At 53.9% G+C, this 19220-nt stretch overlaps 1 protein-coding gene across 1 annotated transcript in view; it reads right to left on the bottom strand.

Annotated features, from left to right (window-relative positions):
- LHX4 (LIM homeobox 4) overlaps positions 1 to 19220 on the bottom strand; it is a 40101-nt gene that overhangs the window by 19216 nt on the left and 1665 nt on the right. The window contains exon 2 of the mRNA XM_053915501.1: positions 3758 to 3929. Within this exon, the coding sequence (XP_053771476.1) occupies positions 3758 to 3929 (172 nt within the window). The remainder of the gene's footprint in view (positions 1 to 3757; positions 3930 to 19220) is intronic.

Genomic DNA, 19220 nt, shown 5'->3' on the forward strand with positions numbered 1-19220 from the left:
GGGTTTTCTAAAGCAGTCAGAAAGCAGCCAAGTGCACCTCGCACTTGAATTCGTCCATCAGACCTCCGACAGCTTTCAGCTGTGCGATTTGGAAGGTGCAGACAAGCTCAGAGATGTTGAGGAACTTGCCTAAGGGCACCCCGCACTTGAACCGGCTCCCACGGCCTAGCGTGAGATCAGAGAGGGACCTGGGGTTCCAGGGACTGCCCTGCTCCCTCCTTCCTGCCTCACATTCTCTCTGCTTACGGCACCCCATGGCCTGTGTGCCCCACTGTGCCATTTGAAAGCAGGTGCCTGGGGGCGTTTCCTGAGCTGTCATGAGGAGCAAAGCACTCAGAATTCTGGCCACGTCACAGCCTGAGCCCCAAGTAGGCATCAGGTCCTAAGACTCCTTGGGATGGGGGGTAAAGCCATTCTGACCCTGGACAACTCCCCCACTCCCTGTCCTCACCTAGGACTGGGACTATATCTGCAGCTGTGCCTCCCTGTACCAAACAGCCACGGTTGAAAAGAGCTGGCGGGGAGGGCCCACTGCCTGTGAACCCACATGTCCGGGGGCCTCAGAGCTGCCCGATCTTCGCATCTGTATGAGCCTCCATTGGCAGTGGGGAGAACAACTTCAGTTTTCCATTTCACTCCACACTGCTGCCCCATCACAGTGTCAATGGCCTGGAATCAGCACCGAAGCTGTGGACAGCTCGTCCACTTTACAAAAAGCTCTACCCCTAAAACCCGATGGTTTTATGAAGCAGGGCAGTCCTGTGGGGACAAGGGGAATACTGTGCTGAATATGGGGCCTGTGCATTTTCCAGGCAGCCTGGGCCTCAAAGACTCACAGGACACCATGCGGGGGACAGAAAAAACTGGCCACCAACTGGTTGTAAATTCACTGTGTAATCTACTCTTTGTGGCATTGAACCCGGTGACAGACCATGGCCAGGGCTTGGGGCCAGGTGGATAGGTGAAGGACAGAAATATGAATGACTAGCAATTAAGTCTTTCCTCAAGTCAACAGGAAGATCAAACAGGTACATGAGGAATGAGCAAAACAAGGCCACTCCTGCTGAGTCACCAGGAGGGACCGGGTGGCCATGCCTCTGAGGGGCTCCCACTGGCCAGGGCTCTGGACTCACGGCCGTGAAAGGGCAGGGAGATCTTGAAAGGCTGGACACCATCTGTGGGTGATGAAACAGCCCGGGCCATTGTGTGGAGGTGGGAAAAGCGTGCCTGGGCAAGAGGGCAACCTGCTTGTGGCCGGGGTGGGGGGGCGGGGGTCTGGTACCCAGGAAGGCAGTGAGCTAAGGCCTGGAAGGCAGGATGGGCGCAGGGCAGAGGGCTCCGATGACGCGGTGCACCTAGAATACTCTGCAGGCAGAGGGTCCTACTGAGGGAGCGGGGAGCGGGGGGAGGGGGGCAGCCGGCGGCCGGACCTAAGCTGGGAGGGAGGGTGCTGGTGTGGTGGGAGGCATGTGGGCTAGAGGGGCTTGGGGATCAGCCAGGAGGTTATTACTGGGCAAGGGCCTGGAAAATTCCAAATGAGGGCCACGGCATGGGGCCAGGGCACCAGCCTGGGTGAGAGACTGTCATTGTTTCCTCTCAGGAGCTTGTGGTCTGTAAGCCAGTGCTAATCCCTCCCTAGCCCGCACCCCAAGCACGTCTGGGCCTAGAGGGACCCTCTCTCCTCAGCATTCTTTCCCCATAACCTGCACCCAAGCTGCCACTTCTCTTTCCCAACCCTGGGACTAGCTAGTCACGGCCCACATACCAGAGAGCACCCTCAGGTAATTCTGGGGCTCAAAAGAGCTTCTCTGCTGAGAGGGTCCTCCTTCTGCCGCCCCACAGGCCTTGCCTGCACCCCACAGGCTGCTCTGACCTGCCCAGCGGGACCAGACAGGGGTCTGACCCAGGGACATCCCAGCACCATCCCTGTCCCCAACCAGCAGGAAGGTGACAGGGCCTGTTGCCTCCCCCAGAGCTCACTGAGGCTTTCCAAAGGCACAGGGATGGAATGGTGGCCTGACTATGGGAGCAGGGACAACTCACCCAAGCCCCCGCTTTCCCCTTCCTTCCTCTCGCACACGTTCTTGTTCCCAAGTGCACGCAGGTACAACACTCGCATGCGCGCGCGCGCGCGCGCGCGCGCACACACACACACACACACACGATGAAATCCTCCCCCTCAGGGGTCCGTAAGAGCAGCCACGGTGGTTGGCCAGGCCACCACTGAGGAAAGGAGACACAGGCGCACTCTCGTTGTGCACGGAGGAGGGGCGTGGGTGGAGGGGTTGGAAACAAGGCGAGGCACAGAGGGGAGGAAGGAGAAGGAGGACGGGAGAAGCGGTGGAAGTGCACATGAAAGGCTCAGGTGCAGGACCAGAGGCCCGTCTCCCAACCAGAACCATGGAGGGTCTGTCGAGTGAGTCGGCAACTGCCCCACCCTCAGGTGGCATGCACACGTGCGCACACGCATGCACAAGAGCACACACAAGGAGACAGCAGTGCCTCCTGGGCCCAAGTGGGATGGGGAGTGACAGTGAGACACACTGCCTGCTGGACACAAGCCGCGGAGCAGCCCCAGTCGTTTCCCAGATGCTCTTTAATGTGCTTTGCAACCCACGGTGTGCTAAAAGCAATTGGGAATCCTCAGAAATTCAAAGGACTTGCTCCCTGCAATTAAACATTTGGGAGGACTGGGGAGAAGTCATGTTCTGTGTCTAGGACTGGTGTTTCTCCTTCCTGTCCCCAGAACACACAGCCTCGGAGGGATGTGCTTACTCACATGTGCCAAATGTGTCCAGGCCTTGGCGAGCCTCCCCGTAGTCCCTGTGCCCTCCCGGGGCCCCGTGGGCCACCCACCCTGGGCTCGGTGACACCGATGGACAATCCCCACCTCCTGTTCTTGGCTTTGCTGTTATCAGCTGATCCACAGTGGCAGCGGCACCAGCCTAAGTGCCTCAGGTACTAGATTCTGGGACAAAAGTCCCAGACTAAATGCCACAGAAATAAATTCCCAGGAGGTCCCCTCACCCTGACCCAAAGCTCCAACAGGCCTTTTTCTGATGGACCCAACATCAGAATGAAAAATTGAGGGAACTGTGTTAGGAACTAACACGCAGGTGCCAGGCACGATCCTAAGCGCTTCACACGGACTGACCCACTCAATGCTAATAGCAGCTCCGTGGAGTAGGAACTGTTATTGTCAGCCCCATTTTACAGGTAAGCAAACCGAGGCAGAGAGAAGTTAGGCAACTTGCCCAAGAGCACACAGCTAGTAAGTGGGTTCAAACCCAGGCAGGGTCTGGGCTCCTAACTGTTGCATGAAACCGCCTCTTCCATTGAAAGCAATGACACTCGGGGAGCCTAACTGGATCCCTACCACAAGCAGCTCTTCCAAGCCTCCAAGGCCTGTGAAGCGGACAGACACAGCCACGGCCCTGAAGCACGGACTCGCCAGGACAGAGACAGCAACTCCTTTCAGGGTTCGCAGGGTCGCTTTGTGCGCTACACCCTGCAGAAGTCTGGCGCCCTGTCAGTGCTTGGGTGAGGTGGAGACCCCTGGGCCCTCTAGCAGTGATGGGGCTGGTGATCCAAAGGGGGACCTCGGAGCAGCAGCCTCTCAGCACAAGAATTCACTGCCCGCAAGGATGGACCCACCCTGGCTCACTGCCAGCTCCCATCCCCCTCCCCCAGCTGCACAGGGAGAGGCAGAGTCGGACCGAGGCAAGGAAAGGGAGGCCGCCTCCCAGGTCTGACTTACTTGAAGAAGTCCTCCTTGCAATAGACGCTCCCGGCCCTGGAGAAGCACCTGTCAGCCAGCTGCATCTGGCAGTCCGCACACTTGAGGCAGGAGCTGTGCCAGTGTCTGTCCAGGACCTTCAGGATGAACTTGTCCAGGATATGCTGGTTGCAGCCGGCGCACTGGGGGATCTCTGTGGGGAGAGGACAGAGGGGCAGCGTGAGCCTTCCACACAGCCCAGCTGACCAGCCCAGCCCGTGGGGACTGGATGCCTTCCCACTCTGCCAGTGGTGGGAGAGGACAAGCCCAAACCTCCAGGGCTGCCGCATACGATCGCGGGCTGTACGCTGCACAGGGGGCCCTGGTCAGGGGGCCAAAATTCAGTCCACGCTTTGCTGATTTGGCTTTGGGTGGCTTTGGCCCAAGAGTCATCAGTGGGTTTTTTTAAATCCTCACTCACGCCCAAGGATATGTTTATTGATTTTAGAGAGAGAGGAAGGGTGAGAGGGTGGGAGAGAGAGAAATGTTGATCAGTTGCCTCCTGTACGTATCCCGACTGGGGATCGCACCTGCAACCTAGGTATGTGCCCTGACAGGGGATTGAACCCACAGCCATCTGGTGCATGGACAACACTCCAACCAACCGAGCCACCTGGCCAGGGCGAGCTGCCTCCGTTTCTAAGAGCACCACAAGGCTAGCAGCATCCATAACACCATTTATGCCAGCTGAAATTCCACAGCCAACGGGCCAGGAAGACCAACAACATTCTCCTCCATTTCCATGACATTTTCGTTCACTACGGGGTGGAATCTGGGCTAACCACACGAGACCCTAAGTGAGCCCTGCCTCGGCATGGACTGAGAGGCCATCTGGCTGAAAAACCAAATGACTAGTGTGGGGGGTGAGCAGTGATGGAGGTCCAGGTCTGAGGGTGTTCCTGGAGGGGAGAATGTCAGTGTTCTGAGAGAATCCCCTGAGAGTTTTTCAACAAACTGCCAAGGATACCGTGGACTGGCCCCAACACCATCCCGTCCGCATGTGCCTCCCTGCGCTGCAGGCAGACAAACCGGAGACTGCTTTTCCAGACTCCCTTGCAGCTCAGGTTCCAAATGGAATTTAGAGTCTGCCAATCTGATGTACTTAAAAGGGACTTGGATTCAGAGCTAAGTTAAAGGGAGTCCCAGCCAACGGGCAGGCTCCCACAGTGCTGGTGTGGAGCACGCAGCAGCGGCCTTGAGGGCCTGGGGGTGTACCGTCCTGATCGATCATGGCAGAGGCAATGAACTGCTGGGGGCTGGGAGTTGTTCCTGGAAGCTGCACCCAGAGCTAGCCGCACTGGGGTGAGAGCCGCCTGATCCCCGGTAACTGACCAGCCTCCACGTGAACGGTGAAAGTGCATTCAGTTGTCTGGAACTGAACCCTAACTACTGCCCCACCCTGTTCTTCCCTCCTGCAGGGACTCCCTACCCAAGGCCTGTTTTTTTGCCATTTCATCTTTACTAAGGGATTTTGAGTCAATAAAGTAGCTTCAAAACAGACAAAATGATCAGCTTCCAAAGCTGGATGAATAAATAGCACCAGCATCTCTAACCTGACCCCTGCTGCCCCCCCAAAAGGGAAGGCAACAAATTGAGAAAAAAACATACAAGTGCAAGCATTTCACCTCCTATAGTAGCACATCGGGGAGCTGGCAACCCCCGTGTTTCCCCCTCTATTATAAACAGAACTTTGGCTCACTATTTGTTTACACACTGTCTTTCCTATGAGAAGGTAGGATCCTCAGGGGGCAGGACCCCTGTTTCTTTCTCAGCTTTGTGTGCTCACCGCCTAGCACCGCGGCCGGCACACAGGAGTAACACCACAGACGTTAACCGCTGAATAAATAACTGATCGAGTCTTGTCTAAGAAGCTCACCTGGAAACACTGCCTCCTGAGTTCCTCCTGCACACTCCAAAATGCCGCCCAAGGTCCTGAAGCCAAACCTCTCGGGAATCATACGTTTCTTGATTCACATCATGTTTGTTGGTTGTGACATAATTTAAAAGCATTCACATAAGGGAATTAGCCTCAATGCATGGGGGGGCGGGGATTGAACACTGGAAAGCTATGCAGGGAGAAAGCTTTCTCAAGTATTGTCATTTGTATCCAAAACTTAGAGACAGGCTTTTGGGACAGTCACTAAATTGTCATCACTGGCTCTGAACACGTGTCAGTCTTGGACCCAATTAAACCCCAGCCCCATCCAGTTCCCCTCCTGACTTTGGCAAGCCAGCACCATTCGCCTGAAGGTCAGACCCCCCGGGTACTTTGCCCTCTGACCCCATTCTCAGACCCAAATGCCCCATGAAAACACCCAGGGGTCACACTTACAGAGACACATGGAGACAGGACACGCTCCCTGTCCCAGTTTGCACGGTTTTTTTTTTTTCCAACTCAAAAGGTTTCCTCCAGGACAAAGAAATTGTTCAATCAGTAACTACTTACCCGGGAGTTCAATGTGCCCAGCAAAGCGCTGAGCATGCGCTGACCACAGGAATTTCCATCGGAGGAGAGGGGGTAGGGAGGACGATGCAGCGCCAGACTGTGGTTTCTGGAGCTAGACTAACTGGGTGTGAACCCTAGCTCTGCTCTTTAACCTTGAGAGATTACTTGGCCCCTCTCTGCCTCGGTTTCCTCACCTGTGAAAGCCGTGGGGTGGGAGGCGATGATGACCTAGTATCTTACTGGATTGTTGTGAAGACTAAGCAAAGCATCCAGTATACAGCTGGTGCTCCATAAGGGCTTGCTGTTACTAGGAGATACCTGCAGTGACCAGGTGTTAGACGTGGTGCTGCTGGGGCTCAGGGAAGTGAGGACCAAGTGCACTGGCTTGGTCCACTGAAGCTTCCTGGGAACCCTGTGCAGAAGCCATGACCCTACCTGGAGGCTCAGGGAGCACCCCCAACACACAGCAAGAATGCAAAGTCTGGGGAGGGGGCTGCCTGGCTGCCTCCAGTAGGTGCTCATTCAACCACACCCCTGCCTCTGCAGGCATTTTCAGGACCCAGCCTCCCCAGGGTGGCCAGGGAGACTCTGGGTGAGCAGAGGGCCTTAGGAGCTGAGAGAGCCTGGTGCACACAGGCGAGTCTGTGAGGAGTGATGGGTGGATAACCAGGGTAAACAGGAGCTCCGTGGTGTGACAAGTCCAGACTGGGGAGCAGGGAAGAGAGGAACAACTAGGCGAAGGGGGTCCTAAAGGGCAAGGGGGTGGGGTTTCTCCTGCCGGCGTTTGCGTTGCGAGCCCTTGCGGCTGCTGGGCCAGGGGCTTGAGGAACAGGGTGTCGGGAAGATTGCTCTGGTGTCATTTTGCAGGGAAGTCGGGGGACAGATCTAACCAGGGAGCCCTCCGGGCTCAGGGCAGTGGTTTGCGGACAAGTGGGTGAGGAGCGCAGGAACCTGTGAGCACCAGCAGCCGGTGACCGGCAATCGCCCCGGGCACAGCGCCCGCTGGGGGCGGCTTTGTGTGAGCAGACGCTGGATTCTGGGGAGCCAGGGACCAGGCTAGCGGAGGCAAATTCACCCTTGGAGAACCAGATGGACAGCCGGACCGAGAACCGTCCTCGGGGCACAGGGCGCGCCCTGGCAAGGCGCGCGCCCGCTCCCTCCCCGCACCTCGCAGGCCCGGGGCCAGAGGCCGCTGATTCCCACCTAATTGTTGTCTGGCCTTGCCTAGGAGGAAAGATGCGGCTATATTTCTCCTCCGGCCGCAAATGCACGGGGATGAGGGCGAGGATGTGTGCCCATAAAATTTATTTCGAGCAAGGTATCTAGCGGGAGCCTTAATATGATGAGTATTCAAGAGAGAATACATTAAGGCTAATGTATGCAGGGGAGGGCGGGCAGCGAGTGTTAGAGGCTTGCAAGCCAGACAACGCGTTCAGGAGCCATCAGCCGCCAGCTTGCTGGGGAGGCTTCCCGCTGGGTCAGGCTGGGCTGCCCAAACTTGGGGTTCTCAGATAGAGGCCTGGGGTCCAAACGGGGGTCCTCGGGTTTGGCAACAATGTAAGGGACATACTAGGGGTACTTTTTCACTCAAAAAAATAAAACCTATAGATTCAGAGAGAGAGCGTTTTAAAAACAAAGAAAATGTAGTAATGGTTTATTTAAGAGATTCGTGAACAACAATAAAAAAATGTAAAAAAATTTAAATTAAAAATAAATAAGAGCTTCATCATATACGACTAACAACAGTAAAACCAGGCATCAACAACGTGTTATAACTGTGCCTGGTCCTGAATGCAAATTACCTCAATAAGCCATGCAACTGGGTAAGGAAGGTGTAAGCATCCCCATTTATAGATGAGGAAACTGAGCCTGGGGGAGGTTACGCAAAGTGCCCAAGGTCCCACAGTGGGGGAGCCAGGATCTGAGCCAAGCCTATGTTAAGGTGGGCTAAGCCCACCAGAGAGCTGGACGGATCTGAGGCATCGCCTCACCTGGCTGGCTCTATGCTGTCACTTTATGGAGAGAGGGAGACAAGGGGAGAGTCTCAAAGTTGCTCTGTGCGCAGTGACAAGGGCAAAGGAACATGTTTAACATTCCATTAACAACTGGGCAGATGGGAATGTTTGAGGCACAGATTTGGGTCCTTTGGACAGAGTATGCGTGTGAGTGTGGGACAGACCCCTAATGCCCTGAGGAGGCCTGGAAACAGGAGCCCGGTGCGGCCGATGGCCTTCACCCAGCTGCAAGCGGCCAGCTTGGTGATGGCCTCTGTCAAGGTCAGATGCATTCCTACTCCGAGTGAGGGGGCGCAGACCCCACCCTACAGGTGACAGTGCTTACGTAATCACTTAGATTAATGTGAAATGCAAGCCACCTAGAAAATGTTCAAAGTGTAACACCACAAGCATTTTTTTTAAACTTACAATAAATTATTATTTTTATTTTTTACAATTTGGAGAGACTGAACAGGACAGAGGTTCTATGGGTCTCCTACCAGAAATAAAGTTGTAGCTAAAGTCTCTAAAGAGCAAGAGGATTTCCAAATCCCTGGTGAAGCCCACTTATTTCCTGTGGTATTTAATATCACCAAATTCCACTTTAAAAACTGGAATTGAAGCAGGCCCTGGGAGTCACTGAGACAAAATTGGATCTATAAGCTCAGCTCCTGATGTGAGTTGTTTCATTTAAAATGAAATTCTTCCTCTTATCTGCACGCTAGTACTCCACAGCGACACTCCCCACGGGACTCTGCCGAGGGCAGACAGGGGCACCCCAGGAAGAGCAGCGAATCAGTAGAGATGGTGGACCACGCGGCACAATATGCTGCCTGCGGGCAGGTCCCGCCCACCAGCCTTCTGCATCCACAACTCACACACAGACACACCATATAAACACACACAGTCACAAAGATTACCATGAGACATGCACATACATACAGGAGACACCCATCCTTACTGCATTCACAGACACACACACACCCACATATATCTGCATGTACTCAGGCGCACACTTAGCACACATACACACACACATATACCACAGACGCACACAAACACACGCACGCACACACATCCTCACACAGAGGCTGAGGCAGCACCATTCTGGGAAATGAAGCCAATTCTTCTGAAGCCAAGCTCTGGGAAGTCTATGGCCATCACTGACTAAGGCTGCTGGCCAACCCTGGAGCAGCGGGGAAAGTGGCCAGTGAGTGGCACCGACAGCTAGGAGAAGCAGACACACTTTGTTCAGACACTTTTGGAAAACTACTGAGGGAATTTGAACGTTTTCATCTCTGTGTAGAGTTCACACCTTCAAACCTTTAGGTCTGCCGACCTGTTCACAATAAATCTCAGAGCAGAGTGCCTGCCAGGCCTGGGTTCAGATCCCATCTATGCCGAGTATGTGATATTGGACAAAGAGCTCAACCCCTTGGAGCCTCAGTTTCCTTATCTGTAAAATGCAAGTAACAACACCGGCCCCTCAGCGTTGCTGTGTGATCATATCGGATAATGAATGTAAGACACCTGGCCCCAGAATCCCACTGTCTGAGTTCAGTGGTCAGCTCCCTTCTCTACACTCATGGCCACTCGCCAGCAAGATGAATTTGTGTATGTAAAGGCTACCAAAATGACTCCATGATTCATTACTTTCCACTGTACTATTTTGCCCTCCTTCACACTCCCTCACCAAAACACTCAAAATTCTCTTCCCTCCCCTTGGGTTTAAAGCACCTGGAAGGTGTTCACCTCCTTCTGATCAGCCTAAGCCCAGAATATGAACAGCAGATCATGCAACATTACAAGGGCTTAACTGTTTTTGGAATTTTAAAAATCTGGCAGATTCTTTCCTCCACAGAAGAAAGGCTCATTTGCCAGACCTCGGTCCCCTCCCCACCTGTGAACGGTGAGAACAGGGATGTTGGGACCACCAGCTGCCTGACCTCACTTCACTTTTGCTGTAAGGCATTCGGGTAAGAAGGCGTTGAGTTCAAAATACCATTTGAAGCTTCTACACGTTTTCCTAGATGCATTAAAATGCCCAATGAAAAAGTGACTGTTTTTGTTTGATAGGAAATGGCTAAAAACCCTTTGCCTGTAGCTGGGATCTACTTCTTTGTCAAGGAAGCTTATAAAACCCACAACAGAACACCCAGCCCTTGGGGCACCCAAAGAGCCGTGGTGGGCACCCAGAGGACTTCTTTTTCAGAGTGGCCCAACAGAAAATGGATTCCACGTTAAATGCCCCAAGTCCTCCATTAGTGAGGTTTCAGAAAGCGGGTCCCTGGAAGACATAAAAAGGTCTGATGTGGTCTGTGGGACACCAAATTGCCCATATCCCTTGGTGATATATAATAAATACTGTGCATTTTTACTCCCCACTCACGTCTCTTCATTTCCAAGAAACTGCTCTCAGGGAACCAGGGGCCACCGTGAAACATTTCAGAAATGGTTGGTTGGTTTGTTTGATCGATTTTAATTCTTTGAAAAATGGTGTTTTCTATCTCCTTGGTCATAGAAGATCAACAAGGTGAGGGAAAAAAATTTTTTTTTTCACTAAAAAGACTAAAGCTACAACCAATACAGTTGACAAGGACTTCTAGAATGTATTTTAAAAAGTGTGCCTTCTTGGGGAAATAGAATTTCAGATATTTCCATTGGAATGATAATGCTGATGAATACTTTAACATTCGCGAAACTAAGCAGGGGGGGTGGTACTGATAGAAATAATGTTCATTGAACCATACTGTGAGATCAGATTAACATTTTGTAAAATGTGGGCTTCCACGGGCCACTTTGGAGTGCTGGGAGGCATTGCTTTTTAAACTATCTTCAGATGAATAGAATTTTTTGTTTGTTTCACAAACAATTTCCCTTGACAGCCTAATGCCCAGGACAAGGTTTTCCTTGCTTCTTTCAGGATAGGGGTCTGTGGAAGGCGCTTCCAGGTCTCCCTGTTCATAAAGCTCACGATACTCCATGTCAGCTTGGCCACCCTCTTGGGACACCCAGGGGCACCCCAGCCCACTTAGGGCGGCTCCCACTGCAGAATGGGAGCCCTGACTCTGATCGCTAAGACTGCAGCACGCGGAACTTGGCCCAGTACTTGAAAATCTGCAAGCTCATCTACTCTTCCCAGAGGCCCAGGAGAAGTCAACCTCTACATTTAAAAGGGTTTCCTTAAGGGCACACAGCTGGGGGCCAAGCAGGGGCTCCAACCTGCGTTTTCTCTGGGACAGATTGTGGGGCTTCCAACTGTGCTCCTCCAAATCACCTCTATCCGGTTGCTTTCGCCCCAAATCCTTTTGCTGGTGACACCACTTCAGGAGTAAATTGTTTTTTGAGTTCTGTCTTAAATAACTTTTGGCTGATGTATGGTTCCAAAAATACATAATTTCATTTATTTGTTTTTTTATTGACTACAAATTGAAGGGAGAAGCCAAATGGGGCTTTAAGGAAACACATATGCAATTAAAATATTACGCAAATGTTTTTCCTGGAATTCTCTGCTCCTTCCCCAATTATAAGGGAAAACAGGCCCTGACCAGGTAGCTCAGTTGATTAGAGCATCACCCGATTCACCAAGGTGGGCAGTTTGATTCCCTGGCCAGGGCACATAGAAGAAGCAACCAGTGAATGCATAAACAGATGGAACAACAAACCAATGTTTCACTTTCTCTCTCACTTCCTTTCTCTCTCTCTAAAAATCAATAAATTTTTTAAAAATTTAAAGAGAGAAAACAGCCAACGGCAAACATTCCTGCTCCCTTACCTAAGGCTCCCCGAGTACTAAAGAAGGAAGGTGATTTTTAAAAGGCAGGCTGGGGAAGTACTCTCGGTGGCGGCTTGTTGATTTAGTCTGGGAATGACTGACTCACTCTAAGGTGTATCAACGTAAGGCCACAGAACGTGCCACGTATGGCGTGGTGTCTGCCTAAACCCATACTCACATTCTGGGATATCCTCATCAAAGAATTAGAACAGAGGTATAGCTACATTACAATTCAGTTCATGGAGAGTTCTACTATTGGATACATATTTCAAAATAAAACTTTCCCATTCAAAATTGCCGCCAGCCCCACAACAGTAAAATCCGGTTGCTGGGTCACAATTTCCCTCTAAATTCACTAGGTAACTGTGCTGGAAGGACCCTCGGACTCATCCATCCAAGCTGTCCACATTCAGGGCAAAACTAGGGTGGACGATGCTGTTTTACCTGGCAAACCACGACTAGATGTGTATGGGGTTTTTTCCCCTCCTGGCTCTGCATTTGCCATTTCCCTATTCAAGACAATTCATTTTTATTGAACAATTTATAGCTTCCTTTTTATATTTTCCTTATTCTAAACCAATGTATCTTGAAAATAAACAAATGTTTCGTAAATTTCCTTTTAAGGAATCTTCACAACCTGGTAAGCATAAGTATCACAGCTGAAGCGCAAAATTCCAATATTAATTCTTTAGAACTTAAGGTGAAAAGGTGCATCAAACATGGTGATATTTTTGCAATGGCAACAACAGAATTAAACTGAGATCTGGCCCAGCCACAGAAACACTGGGAAAAGTCTTAAAAAAAATGGCATTACACTGAAGGTAAATCATATTCTCTATTATAATTATATTCACTTATATACTTTAAAAATACACCAATCTGCACACATCTAATCTAATTTGTAGTGATTTCTATTTGTCTTGACAAATGATTAACAACCAGGAAAAAAAGTCAGAAAACCCTTCTCTTATCAGAAAGGATCACCCCCCAACACTGCCTGCCTCAGCTTCTCCCGCCTCCTCCCCACCACAGTTCCCAGCGGTTTCACGTACTGGTTGGGGGTCCCTGGGAAACTCTTCTTTGTTCTTTTTCTGCTCAGCTCAAACCTAGTAACCTCTTCAAGAAAAAATCACATTCAAAAGTATCCTGGGAACAATTTCAATAGGGGTCTTGCAGTAAATAAAATACACAATGTAAATATGGATTTGCAGGTATAGGGTTTCTTCTAGGTTATATGTTGGCACAAAATTTGGGACCTTCAGTAGGATAGGGAGTATTCCCAGTAATTGCAAATAAAACAGGAAATCACATCAAATAAATCCACGACAGTCTATGGAAATGTTCTAGGCGCATCTCTGCTTCCCCTCCATCGACACATTTAATCATCGTTCCATCTCCACAATGTATTTTTCTGATATCTCATTCTGTAGCAATATTCCGTATGTTTGGCAACACAGGAAGAAACTTTCAATTAATTTGGCTGCAAGTTTTGTCTCTACGAAGCTATTCCCAGAACCAATCCCTTCACCCTCTAACATTATAATTAAAGCAAATTATACTTTAAAGACATTTGGGGGTGAGATACGGCAGTAAAACATCTGTGGCTTGACCCAGCCTGACAGAGCGAAGGGGGTGGGGAGAGCTGAGAGAGAAACTCACCAAAATAACAACAGGAGTTAGGGCTTGCCTCCCAAGATGATTTTCCAGCCTGCCGGTAATACAGCTAACCCAGGTACATTTTCCAAGGGTGAATCAATTTCAGTTTTGCCAATTAAACCCGGCTTGTCCAACTACCCCCAACAGCACCGCCTCGGAATGGTTGGTTTGTGCTCCATTTTGATCAGGGCTCCTATAAAAATTTTAAGCTGATTTCTTTCTATCACAAACAATACCCTAGCTTCAGGGTGCTTTTTAGTCCTGAACCCAGAAACTGTCCCACCTCCCAGGCCTCCTAGAAAGAGGGTGAGAGAGGGACCTCATCACCCTGCAGCCTGCTGGCTGCTCAAACCCCAGTGAAACCCCTTTGCTGTGATTTCAGGCACAAACCCATGTTCCTCCCTGCAAAGGTTTCACAGAGGAGGGAGGGAGGAGGGGGAGGAAAAAGAGAGGGAAGGAGGGAGGAAGGGAGGGAGGAAAGGGAGGAAAAAGAGAGGGAAGGAAGGCCTTCAAGCCACAATGGAATTTTACCAAAAGCATTTTGCTCACATCTGTATTCACACTCACTCCAGAGAAAAGGCAGAAAACCTTCACAAAAATCCCACTCCCCAGCCATCTCCCAACCGGGCAGCCTATGCAACAAAGCAACCAGCGGCTTCAGTCAGTCTCCAGCCTGGGCTTTCCCAAAGTGGGGAACACTATTCCTTCCTTCCTCCCATCAGCTAAACTGGTCCCCAGCCTCTACGCATTCCAAAGTCCCTCAGCTCTCACCCTGATACATTTCCCTAATTGAAAGAAATGACACAGGCCCTCCATCCTCCCTCCTCCCCTCCCTCCTGAAGTCTTCAATTTGGAGGAGGAGACTAATTTCCTGGCCACGGAAATCCACCAGATATCCTCTATCCCTTACTAAAACAAGAAGCTCAAAGGAGCTTTCTTAACAACGTGACAGAAAGAAAGGTTAGTCCCTGTTAACTCATTTTCCGCCCCTGGCCGGCTGCAGGTGCGACCCTCGCCTCCCCTGCACGGGTGTCTCCCGGGGTGCCGTCTGCTAATTCGGGGCTAAGTAATCACTAATTGACTGTAGCTCGGAGTGAAAGGGCACTAAACTCCGAGGCCAATGGGAAGTTAGGACAATAGAAACATTTAGGACTCGAGGCTGTGTACACCTGGTCAGCGGGGGCAGCGGGTCACTGTTCAATACACAAGGCGCCCCGGTGCGTCGTGTTTTGTCGACTCGGTGGAAAGAAAGGGCCGGTTGCCCTCCTCCCGCCACCCCCGCCTCACCGCCAGGAGGGCTCGGTGTTTTAAAAATTCACGCAGGAATTTGCAGTCGTGTGGGCGGTCTCCGAGACGACTGGAGGACTCGCGTTGCTGTAATCCCCAGAGCAGGGGGCGCGCATTCTTGCCTTAACCCCGCTTTGGTTTTGGCGTGTCTAGAGGCAGCACACCCGGCTCTGGTCCTCCTTCCTCTCGTCCTGGCGCTCTCGGGTGTGTCCTGCCCCGGCTTTGCTGGTAATTCCTCTCCTTCCTGATTAGTGCCACCCTGCAGGTCCTTTGAAAAGACACTTGCCCTGCCTATTTAAAATTTAAAAATATATCAATAATAATAATAATAATAATAATAATAATAAAAGCCTCATCCTGGTTGAAGCCAACCTCTGCCCCGGCGTGAAGCCGGCGCTGGGTCCCAGGCCAGCCCGCAGCTTCCTCAGGGGACCTTGGGTGCGACCTTCGGCCTGCGCCATCCCTCCTTCCCGCCGCACAGCGTCAGCAACTCCCTCTCCAGGTCGACTTCATTTACATCACTGGCTGCCCAGGGCGAGACCTCATCTCTCGAGGGAGCCTGCCAGCGCTCTTCAAGGTCCGCTAAGCGCGGGTCGCAGGGTGGGGAGCTGGGGCTCGAACGCGGGCGGGGCGCACGGATCCCGCGTACCCGCGGACCACCTCCAGGCTCGGTGCAGGAGGAGCCGCTCCCAACACGGGACAGCCGCTTTCCAAGGGTTAAAAAGTCACCGAAAGACTCGTGCTGCTGGCGCTGGGATTCACTTGTGTCCTCCCAAATGTTTGGTGCAAAATGGGTAAGGAGAAGGAGAGGTTTCTGCGGGTCTCCGCTCGCGCTGGGCGCACTGTCCGCGCTCGCGCCTGCCGCGCTTCTCCCCGCGGAAAAAAGTCTCTGCCACCGCTCCAAAGCTGTAGGACAGGTGTCCCAGGCTTGGGCGTTCCCAACCCGCCCGAGGCCACCAGAAAGAATAAGAGGAAAAGGAACCGGCCAGGGGGGTGGAGGGAAAAGGCCTCGGCGCAGGGATGCCAAATGCGGCGCGGTGGACACCGCTGCAGTCCCTGTCCTCCCTCCTTCTCAGCCGCGATCTCGTATCTGCTCCGGACTGAGGGACGCGGTGCCCGCAAAGCCCGCTCTCTCCGAGGGGCACCCTGTCCGCACCCGCGTCCCCTGGCGAGCCCACCAAAAGCCAGGGCACAGGTGGTGAGAGAACTCGGGACCGACGCCGCGCGCAGGTGCGCAGCAAACGCTGCAGCAGGAATTCAGCGTCGGTCGCCAGGCCCCCAGGCCCGCACCCGTCCGCGGGGCGGGGGAGTTCTGCCCTCTGTCGCGGCGAGGTCACGCAGGTCGCGCTCCAAGACCCGAAGACTCCGCTCCCGCTCAGCCCCGCCAGGCTCCGCGAGCCCGGACCGAGCAAGGCAACACCCTGAGTTAGGCTGTGCTTTCTCTTCTCAGCCCCGACTCCCTGTTTTCCCCGGACACTGGGGGCCGCTCGGTGCGGACCTTCGCCCCCCACCCGCCCCACCGGCCGGCTCCTAGTCCGGGTTAAAGCGTTAAACCGCTTCCCGGGAAGGCTCCCCTCCGCCCTCCCTGCCCTCTCTGATGCTAGCAGAGGAACGGACGACGCGGGAGCCCCTGGCCCCTCGGGCGCCCTCGGCCACCCCCCACCCCAAGCGACCCGCTGCCGCGGTCACCCCGGTTTCTCCCAATTCCCCGTGGCTGGTGCGCACCTCTGGCCCGCGGCTGGGACGGTGCCCTCGCGGTGAGAGAATCCGAACCCGTAGCCTGCTAGGCCCGAGCCTGCCGTCCGGGACACCCAGTCCGACCTCGGCTCGCACCCGAACTTGTGTCTGTGACGCGGGGAAGGAGGTGTGCGGTGTCGGGGACAGCTGTTTGAATTTCTGTCCTGGAATCTGATAGAATATCTAAGGATGTTTTCTGTGACACCCCCCCCCCCGGCCTCCTCCCCCGTAAAAGTAGGAATGAAAGAAGAGCGCGTCTTTGCTCCGGAGTTTGAGGCACTCCCAGCCCGGGGAAACAGTCGCTTCCACCCCTTTCGAAATGACCCTGCAGGGGGGTGCTAACGCTGGGGGCGGGGGAGGTGCTGGGAGATTTACTGCGGGCAGGAGCCCCAGGGACAGAGGAAAGGGAAGTGGTGCGTCCCAAAGAAGGCCCTCTCGCAGATGCCACCGTACCCGGAGTCAAACACCCTTCTCTCACAGCTTCGGGGTCCATAAGAGCTGCAAGCAGTACATGTTTGGGGAGATGAGAAAGGGCCTGCTCTCCACTTACCACCCCATCCTGTAGCGGGCAGGCCGCTTCTTCCTCCCGCCCGGGTTGACCCGCTCTCCGGCCGTCAATCCGGGGCCGCAGGTGTCCCTTATCCTTTCCCTTGGTGCCTGGGAGACCACCTGGCAAGGGGTGGGCAAAACTCCCACCTCCGTACATGTCCCGTACGATCCCGGTCGTCCTGGCCTGCAAGAGGGTCCAGCAGGACCGAGATGCGCGGGGGCGGGGGGGAGTGCTGCTGAATTCGGGGGGTGAGAGTTTCCAGGAGGTGCGGGAGGCGCTCACCGCACCCAGTGTTGCCCCGGAGGGGTGCGGTGAGGACGCGGGCAACGACGCTCCTACCGCTCCGAAGGAGGCAGAGGGGAGGACAGGATAGAGGCCGGGCGTGCCCGAAACTAGACGAACCCGCGGTCCCACACCGTGGTCCCAGCAGCCAGGACCCGCAGCTGGTGACTGGGTCTGTCTCCGAACCTATGCACTCGGCCCGGCCGGAAAAAACACTACCGCCTTTCAAAGGGGCGCTCGGCTCTCACTGGACGTGACCCGACGGTGCCGCCCCTGCAAACCGAGCTCTCCTGACACCCGGAGCAGAGCAAGGAGCCGGGGCTCTGAGTTCCTTAGGAAACACTGGCCGGAGGCGGGAGGCGCTGCCCAGTCGACCGTCTGTCCGGGATTTAAGGGGCTGGGGCTCCAGTTCACCCCATGCTGCTCCAGGATGATTCCCGGCCGCCTCCCGCCCGATTCTTCCTGAGCTCTGGTCCCAGGGCACCCCTGCTTCACACTGATGAAGACCCCCCCAGCTTGTCCCGGGAGCAGCGGGCCTGAACCGGCCGCCCGGGGGCTGTGGGAGCGGAGCGCGAAGCCCGGAGTCGCCCCGCCACCTCTGCGCGGGGGAAGCAGGAGGAGGGCGACCGCGACGACCGTGATCCTCCCCGGAGCCAGCGGCGGTGGGAGGCGGGAGACACAGCGTAAGGAGAGAACCGCCGAGAGAAAGAGAAATATTGCATTACTTGGCAACGTTCCTCTAAGTGCATGTACCTCACTCACACCCCAAAAGCAAAAGAATATTCCAGAGCCCCGAGCACCAGAGGCACCGGGGTTAGGGATCCCCAAACCTGCGCCCCCAAGTGCTCCAAGTGTGGTGGCTCGGGGTGAAGGAGCAGAACGCGAATGTGTGTGTGTGGAGGGGGCAACCCAAGCCTTCCAGTGGGCGGGGTGAAGGGACCCCAACTGGAGAGCCTTTCTCGGGTCTCCACCCCTCCCCCCAGGTTCGAACCCCCACAGGCCTGCGGTTACTCTTCCTCCCTGAGGCTCAAGAACTGTCCCTCCTCCCTCCACGCCCACACGGAGTCTTAGGCCCTGGCCCCCTGGCCCAGGAGAGAACTCGTGTGTGTGTGGAGACCCCACCGCACCTACGCCCACTTCCCAGCACCAATAGCTCAATAGGCAGTGGCCGGATTTGCTGCAAGGGGGTCGGATATAACCCACACATATCCTAAAGGGGGGGGGGAGCTGCATCTCAAATTCTCCCAGGCCAACCCAGGACGCAGAACTTGGGCAAAACAAAGGGAAGGACACACCACCCCCTCCTGGTCGGTCCTTGCCTCCATGGGCCACCTGGGGAGGAGTCCCCTTCTCTAGCCCATGAAGTTTTCCACAGTTATGACCCGGACTCGGGGCCCTGGCCAACTGCAGCTTTGCGGGAGAGTTCTGGGTATTTTAGGAAATCAAGTTCCTGATGTGGAAATCAAAGTTGTCTCTGAGTGAGAGAAACAAAAAGTGAGGCCACCTGAGAGAGGCCGTCAGAGGGTGCCTGGCCCGCCCCTCCTAACTAACAGCCCGTGGATGGACCGCAGCTATTGAAGTGCGAAGAGCGCTGGGTAGCAAGGACGGCGGTCACGCATACACACTCCCCCGACTTGGGCAGAGCTTCAGGACTCGCAATCAGCTTGGAGGCTTGCAGCACCTACGCCAGGATCTGTGTTTGTGCAGGGGCCGAAAGC

The sequence above is a fragment of the Desmodus rotundus genome, chromosome 12 (assembly GCF_022682495.2).
Source record: "Desmodus rotundus isolate HL8 chromosome 12, HLdesRot8A.1, whole genome shotgun sequence".
NCBI lineage: Eukaryota > Metazoa > Chordata > Mammalia > Chiroptera > Phyllostomidae > Desmodus > Desmodus rotundus.